Genomic DNA, 16,231 nt, shown 5'->3' with positions numbered 1-16,231 from the left:
TAATAAATGAGAAAAACTGAAGCAATGCACCCTGTTTTTTACTTTGAGATAAGAAGTTGTAACCTTGCTTTTTCTTCAGCAACTTCATAGTAAAATTGGAATACTGTGACAAAAAAATGGAAGCTTCATGGAAGTGTTGTGTACCCGTTCATATCCTATACTAGCTTAGTGCTCACGTACCTTTCACTCGGTTGCTCAACCGTGTAACCACGTGGCTGCAGTGTGAACAGTAAACTAGTATTATGCGTGAGCCCCACGAAACTGACCATTCATAAAATATCTCAAAATTTATGCTTAAAAAAAATAATAAAATATAATTTATTTCACTTCTTAGTTCTTCTAATAGAAGCTTAAGTGAGCAGTTACGGAAGCAAAAAGTGACGTAATTGGAGGAAAGTCAAAGTTATTATCGATGTAGTATAATAGCATAACCGAGTATCGTAATAAGGTGAACAAAACGGACTTTTGTTGAGGAAGTTTAACAAGAAGCAGTGACGAGGCTCCACGCAATCTCACCTTCTGACGTACTCAACAAAGGCTTATAAATACTACGTTCAGCTGAAGTGTTTCTCATATAACACAACACAACCACATTCAATTCAACATGGTAGCTATTCTGAAGAGACAGAGAGAAGCGGAATCAGAAGAGATTAAGGATTTGGCCAAGAGTTTTTCGCCTCACGAGTTCCAGTGTAAGACGTGTAACCGCAAATTCTCGTCGTTCCAAGCGCTGGGAGGCCACCTGGCCAGCCACAAGAAGCCCAAGCTCGACGGAGAAGAGGCAAAGGATCTGAGTCTGGGCCGGAAGCCCAAAGCGCACGAGTGTTCGATTTGCGGGCAGGAATTCTCCTTGGGCCAGGCCCTGGGAGGGCACATGAGAAAACATAAGGGTAGCATGAACGGAGGGCTTTCTTCTTCTGTTATTCCCAAAGCACCGCTTCTGAAACGTTCCAATAGCAGCAAGAGGGTGATGTGCTTGGAGTTGGATCTCAACCTCACGCCGTTGGAAAATGACTTGAAGTTGTTGTTCGGAAACAAGGCTCCCACGGTGCATCTTTCGTTGTAGATTTTCCCCATTCTTTCATTATTTTTTGTACAAATTTACGTCATTCACTAATTGAATTCGGTGTATACTGCATCTGTGAGAGGTTAGAGTGTAGTTAGATCGCTAATTGATTGGGAATTCTGAATTCTGATGGTAGATTTGTGTTTCGGTTTCTGAGGAAGAACCGTGAAAGGTAGATAAATTGGCTTTTTGGTTTCTTTTGGTGTTTCTTTTCTTGTTGCTTAACGCGTATCTCAGGTAATAACGTAGATCAATGCGTAACCAATGGCGTTAGAACTATTTCCTCTCTTTTTTTTCTTTTCAAGTGCTTCTCGATCTTTTTATTTAAAAAAAATAAAGAAAGAAGAGTTGCTGCTTTACGAAACGGTACTTCTTTATTAACCTTGAATTATTACGAATTATAAAAATGTTACTTTTTCTAATTAAAATAATTACATTATTTAGTATCGCTCATTTTTAATTGATTTGAGACAGTATTAAGTATAATGAATTATTTATTTATATTTTAAAATATAACATTAACCACAAATGAAATTCATTTTAATTAAAGTAGGAGGATGATTTTAATATAATTGGGTATTAGTTAAAACTTAAAATTGATTAAATAAAATAATTAGTTTATAAAAGTGAAAATAATATTTAAATTTATTTTTTATAACATTTCATAAAAATACATGGATTTAAAGAATAATTTAATTTTTAATATATTTTTTATTTCTATATAGTTTTAGTTTAGTCTATTAATATTAATTTAGAAAGAAACAAAATTACTACTATCAAACTGAGTAGAGTGATTAAAAATTTAAGACCAATGCATGCATAGATTATGTATCGTATATTCATGACATAGAGAGACAAAAGAAAGCTATAAAAGAACACTTCTCACTTACGTTTTTCCTTTTTTTCTCTCAAACCCCTATATCCAAACACTATTAAAGAATTGAAGGTGTATTTTATGGCTTCGTTTGTGTTTTTTAGGTAGTTTGCTTAAGAGTGTTGATGAGACTACCAAGATGGAATGAATTATCCATTGCCAAAATGTGAACTTAGCACATTGATGTTGAACAGAGACAAAAATTGTTGATTCTCACATATCGTGCCACACTACTAAACCAAGAGACAAAAGTTGTTCATTCTCACATTCATCCATAAACATGCCTTGTTCCGAAGTTGCCTACTCTTTTCTTCGAATTGGTTCCATGGTTGGCTTCCACAAGAATTTATTGGAAGTTTCAAAGGAACATAGAATATTATTGCCCCCACACCTACTTTCTAGATTGTACACAAAATCCTATTGTTATCAAAGTCAAAGTCCTTGAGATATCACAATTGCAACACCACTTACCCAAAAGCTGAGGAGACAGAGAGAAAATGAAGAAACAACCTAGAAAGCTGGGACATTCCCGAAAAAGTATTTCACATTCATTTTTCTTCACCTCAATTTAACTCTAAATGTTTTTGTTTGGATTGGGGTGTGGAAAGGATGTGTGAGAGTGAAAGTGTGAGGATTTAATAAGAAAGTGCGAAAGTTGAGTGTGTTTAGATTATGATATGTTAGAGTGGATGTGTGAAGAAAGTTTATTGAAATATATGATTGATGTGATGATTATAAAAATATTTTAAATTATATAAATTATAAGATTATAAATTTATTCTTATATAAATAAAATATAAAAAATAAAATATTAAATAATAATCAATAGTATGAAAACTTGAATATTAAATATCAATTTTAACAATGTTGGACATGAAAAATGACTTAGTATAAAAAAATAATTGTACATGACAATAAATATTTATAATTTTTTAATTTAAATCATTAAAATGGATTCTCATTAATAAAAGATTCATAAAAAGTAATTACATAAATATTTTTAATTTAAACCAGTATCTCAATTCAATAGTGTAATATAAAAAAATATAATTATTCTAAATTTTCAATATTAAAGTGGATACTCATTAATAAAACAAAAAATTAATAATTACATTAATAAAGTAATTATATTATTTTTTTATTTATAGAATTTAAATATTCAAATTCTCATTAATAAAATCAAATATAAATTACTATAATATATCAATTGAATTATATTATTTATATTTTTAGAATTTAAATATTTAAATGGATTTTATATTATCATTAATAAATCAAAATCTAGATTATTATAATATATAATTGAATTCTATTCCTTATACTTTTAGAAATTTAAATATTTAAATGTATTTTCTATTCTTATTAAGGGTAAAAATGTAAATGCATAGAAGTATATGTGGCTTTCTCTTCTCCCATTGCACTTTCTCTTCACCAATGAAAGGCACAAAAAAACTCCAACTTCTCTTATCCACACACCTTCCCCCTCATCCATCCCTTGAAACAAACGTGGGGTGCACTTTGACATCCGTCCGTGTAACAACACTTTTCTTTAAAAGCAGAAACAGAACCTTCCCCGTGCCATCTTTTCTTTCTCTCTCTCTCTCCAATTCTCTTCTCTCCCTCTCTCTTAATTTCTCTCCCAATCTTCATCTATTTTAGAGTCTGATCATACCATGCTGTAGCAGAGGAGTTAAGGAACATTTCTACCCGAACATATTTTCAAACAGAGTAAGTTCATTTTTACTCTAAATATCATTTGTTCTCTGTTTTTCCTTAGGATTTAGTCATCAATCTTGGTGGGGTCAGTTGAGAAGTTTAATCCTCTCAACTTATTCTATTATATACTGAATTTTTGTTCTGTTTGGATAATTTGCATTAGGCCCGTAAATCTTGAAGCTTATCCAAACGGTGGGGAATAAAATTCTAGAAGTTGCTTGGAAAGCAAACAATTGAGGTAAGGGAAGCTTAATTTAATTTTTAATAACACCCTAGGATAGAAGATCTGAATGCGGAAGGGACGTGGTCCCAATATTCAATTCTTCTTGCAGGGATGTTGTGTGTTATATATATTGGGTTGTTTGTTTATATATTATTTAAATTTGTAAAAATATTATATTTTGATGGTTTAATATTTAACTGTTGTTTTTTTATTTTAATTACGTTTTTTAATGTTGTGGATCGTGTTTGGAATGATATTGTATGACGGGATGGTATGGAATTGAATTCCTACATTTGGGATAATGTATGGACTGATGTTTGTTGTGTATTAAGTATTGATGCCTATGTGGTAACAGAGATCTCCGAGCTTCACTGATGATCTAAGTCACATAGACTAAGATATCAGGTGGTGAGAAGTTGATGGGGGAGTTCATGCACACCGTGACATATGAGATGCACGACTTGGGTTGTATTGAACTTACCCTGATCCTTTCTGTTGGATTCGCTGGTAATCTTTGGATCAGGTGTTAGTCTCTGGTAGGACTTACTTAATACGGGTCTTCCGGAAGATGTTGTTTGTTGAATATTCTGGATGTGTAGATCCATGTGAGATCTATGTGATTGTTTTATTGTTGAGATTTGAAGAAGATTGAATAATTTGAGAAATTGATCATGTAACTTGGTTTTCTCTTTTGATTTAATTGTGTATATTATAAAATTCTATTTTCACTAGCTTACCCTTGCTTTTCTTGTTGTGTTTGAACTGCGATGACTGTACTACGTACACGAGCAGATGATCTTACAGGTGTCTGAGGATCAGAAGAGTTTTAGGGCGTTGATTATGAAACTTATATTGTAAATATTTGTATTTCTATATGTCCTAATCATGTATTAGCAATGTTTTGTAAAACTTTATGCTTGTATAAAAATAAGTAGAACCTGTATTGTAATAGTTAGATGTATTTTCCCGGCTGTTACAGTCCGCGTGAACAGTGCACCCCTCAATCCAAACACATTGTTATTGAGAATGACTTGAACTTGTTAAAAGTGTTCCCTTAAGTTAATTCTTCTTCCTTGTGATTAATTCCTTTTCTTTTTCTTTCCCTTGACACCATTAATCACATTTGTACTTGTATAGGCAAAGAGAGCTTAAATAGTACTTAAAACTGGTTGTAGAATTGTTGACGTGTCAGTGATCTCCTCGTTCCTTCCTTCAAGGGTCAGTGATCTTCTCGTCCTTCCTTCAAGTCACCTTCATCAAATGTTGGTACTCCAACAATCAATTAAATACTCTATGTAAAGCGTGTATATTTGTAATGGATTAAAGTGTACATTACACCTTCGTAGATGGTTTATTTATATTGTTGATTGTGGGTCCTTGTTGTGATGTGTTGATTATCAGTGTATCCTGATCCCTGATTTGTAGGGAATAGTATTGGTATGTTAGGATATCTGAAGAATATTTGTATCATCTTTTAGTTAACTAGTACTTAGTTTATTTATCAGATGTATTTCTCGCATAATCTAGACTGTGAATATGACTTATTAAATGTTCTCATAAATGTTATTGTTGATATTTATTAAGTGCATAAATGTTTTTTAACTTGATCTGTTAGTAATAAAGGTTGAAACTCGGTCGTCCAGTATGGAACAATTCAACATTTTTTCAATTCTTTATGTAAAATGATGGAATTTTTGTGCTTATATTATTGTTTACAAGCTGCATAGGAGTAATCTGAATAATAGACGACTAGTGTCACTGTGTAAACTATGTACTAGTGTGAAAAGGATATTGTAATAGTGATTCTTAGTTTTCCAACGGTCAAATAATGTGATAGTAACTACTATACTTAGTTATGGGTTAAGGTCAAGAAACTTTAAAAATAAAATTAACAATTAAAAATAGACTAATTCGATTCTAATTTAAAGTTAGAAATTAAAAAATAAATAAAATCAGTTATATTAAATTTATTATCGATCTAGTTAATATTGATTTAGTTATTATTCAAGTTTATATTAACATTTTATTGAAAGAGAAGACCGAATGCTTTAGTTAATACTAATATAATTTATTTTTATTATTTATTTAAGTTCATATTGTCTTAAATAACTATAATTTAATCAACTATAATATTTATTAAAATGAATGTACACTTAAATGTCACTAACATAAACCAAATAATAACTTTATTATTTACATTTTTATAAATTAGAGTTAAATCGAGATTATTGTAATTTATTTTTAATATTTATTTAAAATTTGTGTCAGTCAAGCTATACAAATTTTATAATCACTAGTACAAAATTTAAAAAATGTAATCCCAAACAAAGACGATTTTTTTTATAAAATCATTTTTTTAAAAAGAGGCGGTGACAAACTTATAATTATTTTTTTAACAACGGTTGTCCTAAGAATCGTCGCAATATGTCAATTTGGCCTTGAAATAACGATGGTTGCTTCGTGCGTCAAACCCCCGCGGCACGCATCTAAACAGCCTAAACCCTTTACCTCCGTGCAAAAACACCTTCCGCACACCAGCAACACCTTCTGTATGTCACCAACACCTCCACCACACACACGCTGTCATGACTGGATTGATGCACGATGCGGTGGCTCCCTAAACCCTACCCTAAATTTTTTAATTAATTTTTTAATAAATATTTGCATGTATGTGATGATTTGGGTTTGTGGGAACTTCATTTACTATATATTTTATGGAGGAGTCCTAATATTGAAGAGAAGAGTGGTAGATTTGGAGTTGACAAAAATTAGCACGAAAACACTTTAAACAGTCATAACTTTTGACAGAGAAGTCGAATGGAGTAAAAAATGAAAGTTGCTCGAAACGAGGTAACGAGCGCGATGGTCAATCCCCGAAGGAGGTTGGGATCGACCAAAATTCCAAAAATCCATCATTCACTATTATTTTCAGGCATTTTAAGGTTTTAGTTCCCATAATTTAACTTGTTAGAAAATTCTGAAATTTTGTATCGTTTCCTTGTATATATTAGAGATTTATCAAACCATTGTGATTATATTATATTCACAAATTTATTACATTACATAATGTTATGTGTTCTAATATGAAATGTTATTATTTTAGTGTTTATTCTGGATATAACATGTTGAGTTGGAGGGGAAGTGCAAATGCAAAGAAACTCACTTGGATATAACTTAAGGTAACTATGTATAACACTTTAGGATAGATGAATTATTAGAATGACATAAACATTTTGTAGAATGTTATATGTACTAATGTATTGTATGTAGACTTTCATATTGCATTATTGTTATGGAAATTTAGTATTTTATGTAGGATAAAGTATATATATAATATTTAAAAAAAAAACACTTATAACGACAGTTTCAACCTGGAATCGTCTTTATAAAGCCTTTATAATGGCAAAATAATGATAGTTCTATCCTTAATGTTGTTTTATAACGACGATTCTGGAACCGTTGTTATAAACAACTGATTTACAATGACACCCAAAATAACGAAGGTTTCTGAACCGTCTTTATATGGTCTTTTTAACTGTCGTTAAAACATTATTTTGTACTAGTGAATTTGTGTGCTTCGGTTACTTAAAATAGATATAGATTGGTTTTAATCTAAAGACCCAAATTTAAACATAACAAAATATGGTGATCAAGTTAGCATCGACGTTAATCTTACAATTTGTGTGCCTCCACCACTTAAGTTATGGACGGTATAATTCATTGAGATTCTCCTTGCAATGAGCTTCATGGGGGATAGCAGATTAAGAGCTTCATAGTTTTCCCAATAGGTTGATTAAGATTTTAATATCTATTGGAAAGTGAATTTTGTAGGACAACTAGCTCTATAATGGGGGTTGAATAGAGTTTGAGATTATTTATGCAACAGATAAAGCAAACGTCTAACAAATCAAAATACAACTATCTAATAAAACAACACAACTAGAAAAAGCATAAAGAAACAACACACAAGAATTTACAATGGTTCACTCTAACAAAAATTATGTTCAATCCTCTTAAGTTAATTGCTCAAGAGATTCCATTAATCAAAACACTTTGATTATACCTATACAAACATCTTTGGGTTATCCTTCTCAATCTCCTATCGACACTAATAACTCTAAAAAGAAAAGGAAACATTCTCAAGGATAGCATAAATTAAAGTCACAATAGTATAACTTCACAAAGTGAAGACTTTTACAAAGGTTTACGCAAACCATATGATAGATGTTTAAAATTTGATAAGACTATAAGACTTTGTGTAACTTGTTCTTTAGGTACATCTTGTATCTTCATCCCCATCCTTGACCCGTTTAAATAACTCCTTAGATAAGATCATTGAAAACTTGATCAAGAAATACTTTATCTTTGTAAAAACTCTTTTAAGATATAGACTCTCTTAATAGAAGATCTTGATTTGTACTTAAGATCTTTTATTTCGCATAACATTATATATATAGAAAAGATTATTATATATATAGAAAAGAATCATAATCTATATGTTTAAATTGTTTCTAAAATCATTTTCAATAATACATTAAGATGTTTTATTTAATGGATGGTCTATTTGTTTGAAGATCATTTCGTTTACTTGATTTATTCTAGAAAACATAAGTTTAATTATGGCTTGTTTAAATTATCAATAAAAAAAATTAATCTAAATACTACTGAAAGATAAGATATATTGTAATAATGAGTGATAGATCGTTTATCATTTTAAAGCTTAGAGGATTGTCTAGCCTATTAATATCTTAGAATTGCACATGTATAAAACAAATATTAGCATGATCTTAGAATTTATATATTGCACGTATAAATTACTTATAGTGTTTGTTATCATTTAGGTCTCAACAAAGTTGTGTACAACCATCAAAATTCATTGTAACTATAAAGAAATAAGCTAGTTTTAGTTATATAAATTTTCACTAATAAAAATTATAAATGTCACTAGGAATGATAATGTCTAGTTATACTTAGAATCAATTTAAATAATGTTATTTATACTTAGAGTCAATTTAAATAACGTTATTTAGAGTTAGTGTTTAAAGTTGACATTATTGAATTATCGTCGAGTATATGTTGCATTTGTGACGCAAATTTGTATTAACTAATTAGTGTGAATTTTGCTTGTTGGCGTTAACTTTTTATCTATACTAAATACTTATTTTGTTATATCATATGATAAGAAATTGATTATAAATTACAAATTTAAAATACAACATAAACCCAACTTAAAATTAAAGTATAAAATTACTTTGCGTAAGTACGCATTAGAATAAAATTGAAAATAAAAAATCTCTATAAAAAATGTAGATTTTTTCCCATTATCCTTTTTTCAGAAAGAAATTTTTTCAATATATATATAATAGTTATTAAATGTGAGTATTAATTATAAAAAAAATATAAATGCTAACTAATTTACTTATAACAAAGAAAATACCTAACAATGTATTGTATAATGATTTCTAATGCAACTCTAATAATTTCTAATGGTTTTTCTAATTCTTTAACTAGTGTTTTAGATTAGAAAAAATAGACCGAATTTAAAATCTGGTAATGAAAAGCGGTAGTTCGTGGGTTTGGTCAATTTCATTTAAATTTTTTCTTCGATTTAATCTTTGAAAGGAAAAACTGGAGTTTGACCACTTGGCCTGTGGCGTAGTAATGACTAAAAAAATATAAAATTTGTATTCATCATATTCCAAAATACTCATCTCTTTATATATAGTAAAAATATAAATAGAAGTATTATTTACAAAAGTAATTATCAATTATTTTTTTTCAACTATTGGTTTTCCTGGTTACATTGTTATAGGTTACCGAATTGATTTTCTGAGATTAAATAAGATTTAAATCTTAATTTTTTATTAAAATGTTATCAAAGTCATTAAGTTTGTTAGGTTTATGGTGTGAAGAATTTGTTCAAATCTTACACTTTAAGATGGTTTATCATCCATGTGAAGAATGTGTTAAAAATTTTAAATGTTCATAGAAAAACATGGAAGGATGGTGTATATTGTTGGTTATTAATTTAGATTTTATTATTATTAATTCTATTTTATTACTTTTAAATTATTTTATCGTTATTATTGTATTAATGGTAATTTTATTATACATATATATATTATTGAAGTAAATCAAAATAAATAAGATCAGCTCAACAGTTTTGCAATCTTGTGTAATTACATTCAATCAGTTTATATAATCTTTTGCACTCTCTTATTTTCTTCAATTAGTTCCTGCAACTGGTATCAAGGGCTAGTTTGTTATCATGAACTCTACCCAATAATCAGTCCCTATCCTTGATGGAAAAAATCACAATCGGTGGTGTGTGCAAATGAGAGTTTTGTTTGATTATCATGAGTTATGAGATGTCGTTGAGAGAGGAGTGTCTGCATTAGATGTTAATGCAACTGAGGCACAACGAGTAACGTCGTGATAAGAAGAATAAGGACAATAAGGATTTGTATCTCATTCATCAAGGGATGAATGACGAGACATTTGAACAGATAGAAGAAGAAACAACTGCAAGTGAGGCTTGGACCATTTTGTCAACCAATTATAAAGGTGATGACAAGATCAAGAGGGGGCGTCTTCAAACCCTAAGATGCCAATATGAACTGCTGCAGATGTAAAGACCAATGGTGAAACACATTCGGAGCAGGCAAAGGTAGAGAAGATTTTGAGATCTTTAACTCCCAAATTTGAACATGTTGTTGCTGCAATTGAAGAGGCCAATGACATTTCAAAAATGACAGTAAGGTTATTGTCTAGTTCCCTACGAGCGCATGAGCAGCGGATGAATGACAATAATATTGAAAAACCAATTGAACAGGCTTTACAAGCACAAGCCTCAATTGGTAGATCCTATCATAAACACGGTAGTTCACGAGGTAGAGGACGGGGACATGTTGGTAGCTATTCCAATAAAGGTCGTGGTGGCCAAAATCATGGAGGCGCTAAGCAAAACATTGGTTCCAATTACATTCCAAGTTCAAATAACTCTTGACGTGGAGAACGTGGTCGCGGAGGACGAGGAGACATTTATAATAAATCAAATGTGGAGTGTTATAACTACCATAAATGCGACCATTATGCAAAGGAATGCAAATCAAAAGGTGATAATCATGCTGCCAATTGTGCTCAAGAAGACAGTAATGATGTACAAGATGAAGAGGATCATGTAGTACTAATGGCAACCATATCAAATGAAACTCCAAACAATCAGACTTGATATTTGGATACAGGTTGAACAAAAATCATATGTGTGGTCAGAAGGAGTTGTTTGCAGATTTGGATGACTCATTTCGCACAAAAGTGAATTTCGGTGATGCAGGTTCGTTCCGGTGATTGGAAATGGGCGAATTCTTATCACATTGAAGAATGGTGATCACAAGTACATCTATGATGTTTTCTATGTACTTGATATGAAAAGTAATATGTTGAGTATGGGACGGCTGGTCGAGAAGGGTTATGTGATGCACATAGTGAAAAATAAATTCTCAATTTTTGATAAAAAAAGGTAATTTGATTCTTAAAACCTTTTTATCAAAAAAACTGCATGTTTCCAATAAATATTCATATGGGTGATTTCAAGTGTTTGAATGCAATAGTGAATAATGAATCGTGGCTATGACATTTACGCTTTGGGCACTTAAATTTTCAGAGTTTGGAAAATCTCTCCAAACGAAATTTAGTGAATGGTTTACCCAATATTCATCACCCTGATCAATTGTGTGAGGCTTGCATTTTTGGAAAGAATCACAGGATACCATTTGTTAAGGAGCCTTGGTGTGCAAAATTTCCTTTGGAGCTTGCTCATACAGATGTTTGTGGCCCGATGAACATATCATTAGCTGGAGGTAATAAGTATTTTTTAACCTTTATTGATGATTTTTCAAGGAAAACCTGGATTTATCTATTGAAAAGCATGGATGAGGTATTCCACTGCTTTAAAATATTTAAAGCATTTGTTGAAAGACAGAGTGACAGACAAATTAAGATGGTGCGTAGTGATGGAGGAGGTGAGTACAAGTCTAATGAGTTCAAGAGGCACTGTGAAGAACTTGGGTTGCAACATAACATAACATGTCCCTACACACCTCAACACAACGGAGTTGCCGAGAGAAAAAGAATAGAACAATCATGGACATGGCGAGGAGCATGCTTAAAGCGAAATGTATGCCAAATTATTTTTGGGTTGAGGCCGTAACATGTGCGGTATATTTGATAAACAAATCACCCACTTGGAGTGTTCCTAATTAACACAACTCCGATTGAGGCATGGAGCGGATTCAAACCCAATGTGCAGGACTTGAAGGTATTTGGGTCAATTACTTATGCTCATGTTCTCAAGGCAGCAAGATTGAAGTTGGATGATAAGACAGTGAAACCATTTTCATTGGATATAAGCATGGGGATACAAACTGTACAATCCAATGACAAAGAAGGTGATTGTTAGTCGTGATGTTACATTTGCCAAAGATGAGGAATGGCAATGGAATGCAGCAGTTGAAATGGATTCAAAAAAACGATATATTTATGTTTTGAACGATGATGTGGAAGATGGAGTCACTCTTGAAGCACCTGCAATTCAACCTGAAGCACTGCAGTTCAACCTGAAGTTGTAATTCAACCTGAAGTTGCAATTCCAATTGCAACTATGGTGGAGCGACCAAGAAGGCAACAACGACAACTTGTACACCTTCAAATTGCGAAGTAAATCTTGATGATGAAGTTGATGACAATGGAGATTCGGTTTACTTTGCTTTTCTTGCAGAATCAGAACTCGTGAGACTTGCATATGTCATTCAACACCCCAAAAGGAAAAAGGCTATGAATGAAGAATTGATGGGAATTGAGAAAAACAATATCATGACTCAAAATGGTTTTAATCTAGATGTTCCAATTAAAAGTTATGTTGACAATGTCTCTGCAATTAATCTTGCAAAGAATCTGTTTTTTCATCAACGAAGTAAACACATTGATTTTCGATATCACTTCCTACGAGATCAAGTTGGGAAGAACGTGATTAAATTGGAATACTGCAGATCAAAATATCAAGTTGCAGATATTTTCACTAAGCCATTGAAGATCAATGTTTTCATCAAGTTAAAAGATTTGTTGGGACAATAAGATTGTTCCAAATCAGAATTAAGGAGGAATTTGGTTATTAATTCAAATTTTATTATTATTAATTCTGATTTTATTACCATTAAACTATTTTACCGTTATGTTATTATTGCATTAATGATCAGTTTACAAGCCTGCTAGTATTTCTATTTTATAGCTTCCAATAATTGTAATTTTATTATTATTATTATTATATATATATATATATATATATTGAAGTAAATCAAAATGAATAAGATCAGTTTAACAGTCTTGCAATCTTGTGTAATTACCTTCAATCAGTTTCTACAACCGTTTGTCTCCTCTTATTTCTTTCAATTAGTTTGTACATATATCTTCATTAGAAAATAAAGATGATTAACCTTTTTGTATTGTTTATTTTGTTGCAAACCATTATTTTCATAGTATGCACGCACAATACAGCAAAATATTATTTTATCAATTTTATTCTCTATCGGTACCTATAGACATATATTTTTAAAATAACATGATAGAAACAAAATATTAAAAAGTAAATGGACATTTCTTAATACGAGATTATTAACATAATTATGGCGAATAAGCAAATATTCCAAAAATGACATGGTTGAAACACCAAGATCAAGATTTGAGCGAACCCAACACCAAGCAAGGATTAATGAGAAGACCAAAACATTCCTTCTTCGGTTGAGTAGCTCACCGCACACGACTTTGTCACTGCGCAGCACGCCCAGAAAACATATACATTTCCTAAACTAGTGTGTGTAAAATGCGTAGTTGACCATTACACTTTTTTCTTAATTCAATAACATATTCTTAACGAAGTGGTTTAATGTTGAAACTTATAATCCAAGTAAGGGATTTGGGTGTTTAGGAAATACAAAGTCAGATAGACCAACAACCGTTAACACTTTTACTTTCTAAGTTTCAACAGGTTTGAAGGATTCGTTAATGATTATCATTAAACAAAATTAGCCTCCAACAAATGCTTTATTTGTTTAAACCAGTCAAAGACCTTGACTTTGTCGCAAACGGCCTATAAATACCAATCTTATGCCCTAACTTACCATCATTCACATCTCAATTTCAACACCTTCTTTCTCATATTTCACTCTCTTATTTACGTTTCATTATTTCATACTATTTCTACGTGAGTAGTGGCCATGAAGAGACGCAGAGAAGAGAACGTGGATTTGGCAAATTGTCTAATACTACTCTCTCATCCCAGAGAAGTCAAACCCCAAAATCTTTTAGGCCCTGTGGAATATGAGTGCAGAACCTGCAACCGCAAGTTCTCTTCGTTTCAAGCCCTTGGTGGCCACAGGGCCAGCCACAAAACTCCCAAACAAGACCTAAAAGAAGAGGACAAAATTGTGAGATTGGAAAATAAGCCCAAAAGGCACGAGTGCTCCATTTGTGGTGAAGAATTCTCTCTGGGTCAGGCACTGGGAGGGCATATGAAAAGGCACAGAATTTCCCTAAACGAAGGGTTTTCTTCAATAAACCAGGTTGTGGTAAAAGTCCCGATTCTGAAAAGGTCGAATAGTAGGAAGGTTATTTGCTTGGATTTGAACTTGACCCCTCTGCAGAATGACTTGAAGTTATTGTTTGGCGACAAAGCACCCAAAGTTGATTCCTTCGTCTGATCCTTTTCACATCATGATGATGATGATGATTATAACTACTCTTTGTTTCAAGAACTTGATTAGTTGTGATCTTTCTTGTTTTTCTAACCCATGTATTCTTTCGATTCTTTCATATGTACATGTTCATTTCTTTATATACGTACACTGATATGGTTTTATATATGCTTTAGATATATGTCGAAAAAATAATCACAGTGTGAAGAAGAATTGTTAATGATGCAATGCATAGAATTAGTAGCAGGAAGAATAAAAACGCTTTGATTACAAAATATCAGCAAATGAATGAGAAGGTTTCCTTTGTTTTCTTTATATGTATGTTACATGGAATACAAAGATATTCAAATCCATATCCTAAAGACATTTTCATTATTAATTATCACATATTTTAGGCACTTTCTTTTGTATGCTATTATTGTTGAAACTTTCAAAACGGAAATTATTTCATCGTGTAATTCTTAACTACTTCTGTACCTCAAATGACAGAAATACTTCAATTTTATATATACTTTGTTTTTATAAAATTGGGTGTATAGCACAATTTTAAATGAAATCAATTAAACACACGCAATATAAAAATGTTCGCTATCGTTGCATTTTTCTTCATAAGGGTACTATTTTTATTTATGTTAAAGAAGAAGAAACCAAAGATAAATATACATGTTTAAGTCAACTGATAAATAGAAAAATAAAACTAACTTCAATTAAAGATGAAAAGTGAACCTGAAAGAAAATTTGTAAAGAAATGCTAAATATATAAGTAAAATTTGTAAACATTAACATAATTAATATAGAATAAAAAAAAGATATGATATTTTTAAAATAATAAAAACATATATTTGCCCTAAAAAAATAAAGATTTAAGTTCATAATATAAGGATTCATATAAAAGAATAAGAACAATGTAATAAGTTAGATTATTTGACTGAGTTTTAGTTTAGAAACAATTGTACTGTGTGTGTAACTAATGCAAAAAGATTGCGCCGATTTGAGTAACTAATGTAAATTTTATTCCATAATAAAATTTAGGTATCCAATAATTTTATCACAGTGGTTGAAGAAAAAGCTCACAAATAAAGAGGAACATCTAAATTGGGCTAGCCTCCTATTGAGTAAAAGAAAAACCGATGCATTAGATTCATCATGTGGTAAAGGTTGTTTCTTTTTGCACCTCCATAGTTTTTTTTATTGCACCTATACGTCTTAAAATATCAAAAGTATTTTATTTTATTGATGTTTTTATTTTAAAATGAATGATCCATAAAAGTTCTAGATTATAGAATCTAGAAATTATTTTTGAATTGAGAATACATTTTAGATTCCATAATCCGTTTCTTAAAAAGATATATTCTGATTATAGAATCAGAAGGTATTTTCATATTATAAATCTATAAAGTATTTTTGGCCTTTCAAATTCTATAATTTAAGATGTGTAAATAGAAAAATAAATATTTTTAAATTATAGAATTCAGAATATATATTTTAGAAAACAAAATAGTGTTTTCGTGTAAACCTATGGGTGCTAGGAGAAACTGTGGAGGTGTAGGAAGAAACAGCCTCTATTAAAATAGAAGAAAGGTCACTCATACTTCAACTTTTGT

The 16,231-nt window shown here is 31.0% G+C and overlaps 2 protein-coding genes and 1 long non-coding RNA gene across 3 annotated transcripts; all 3 read left to right on the top strand.

The window, feature by feature from the left end:
- Positions 1-455: 455 nt before the first annotated feature.
- Positions 456-1,262, top strand: LOC137829514 (zinc finger protein ZAT11-like). The gene has a single exon (XM_068636325.1). It carries the CDS (start codon positions 605-607, stop codon positions 1,064-1,066), a length of 462 nt encoding a protein of 153 aa, XP_068492426.1. The 5' UTR covers positions 456-604; the 3' UTR covers positions 1,067-1,262.
- Positions 1,263-3,475: 2,213 nt separating this feature from the next.
- Positions 3,476-5,220, top strand: LOC137828286 (uncharacterized). Its single transcript, XR_011083849.1, has 3 exons — positions 3,476-3,668; positions 3,820-3,894; positions 4,672-5,220. It is a non-coding gene; the product is annotated as an uncharacterized lncRNA (long non-coding RNA).
- An 8,852-nt stretch (positions 5,221-14,072) lies between these two features.
- On the top strand, positions 14,073-14,791 carry LOC137828131 (zinc finger protein ZAT11). Its single transcript, XM_068634580.1, has one exon. It carries the CDS (start codon positions 14,151-14,153, stop codon positions 14,631-14,633), a length of 483 nt encoding a protein of 160 aa, XP_068490681.1. The 5' UTR covers positions 14,073-14,150; the 3' UTR covers positions 14,634-14,791.
- The last annotated feature ends 1,440 nt before the right edge of the window (positions 14,792-16,231 follow it).

Source organism: Phaseolus vulgaris, chromosome 7, assembly GCF_000499845.2.
Source record: "Phaseolus vulgaris cultivar G19833 chromosome 7, P. vulgaris v2.0, whole genome shotgun sequence".
Classification (NCBI taxonomy): Eukaryota; Viridiplantae; Streptophyta; class Magnoliopsida; order Fabales; family Fabaceae; genus Phaseolus; species Phaseolus vulgaris.
The sequence above is the reverse complement of the archived record's forward strand: the minus strand, read 5'-3'. Positions and strand labels throughout refer to the sequence as shown.

Excerpts from the sequence above, each read along its gene's own strand:
- LOC137829514 (XM_068636325.1), top strand. The coding sequence starts at position 605 with ATGGTAGCTATTCTGAAGAGACAGAGAGAAGCGGAATCAGAAGAGATT.
- LOC137828131 (XM_068634580.1), top strand. The coding sequence starts at position 14,151 with ATGAAGAGACGCAGAGAAGAGAACGTGGATTTGGCAAATTGTCTAATA.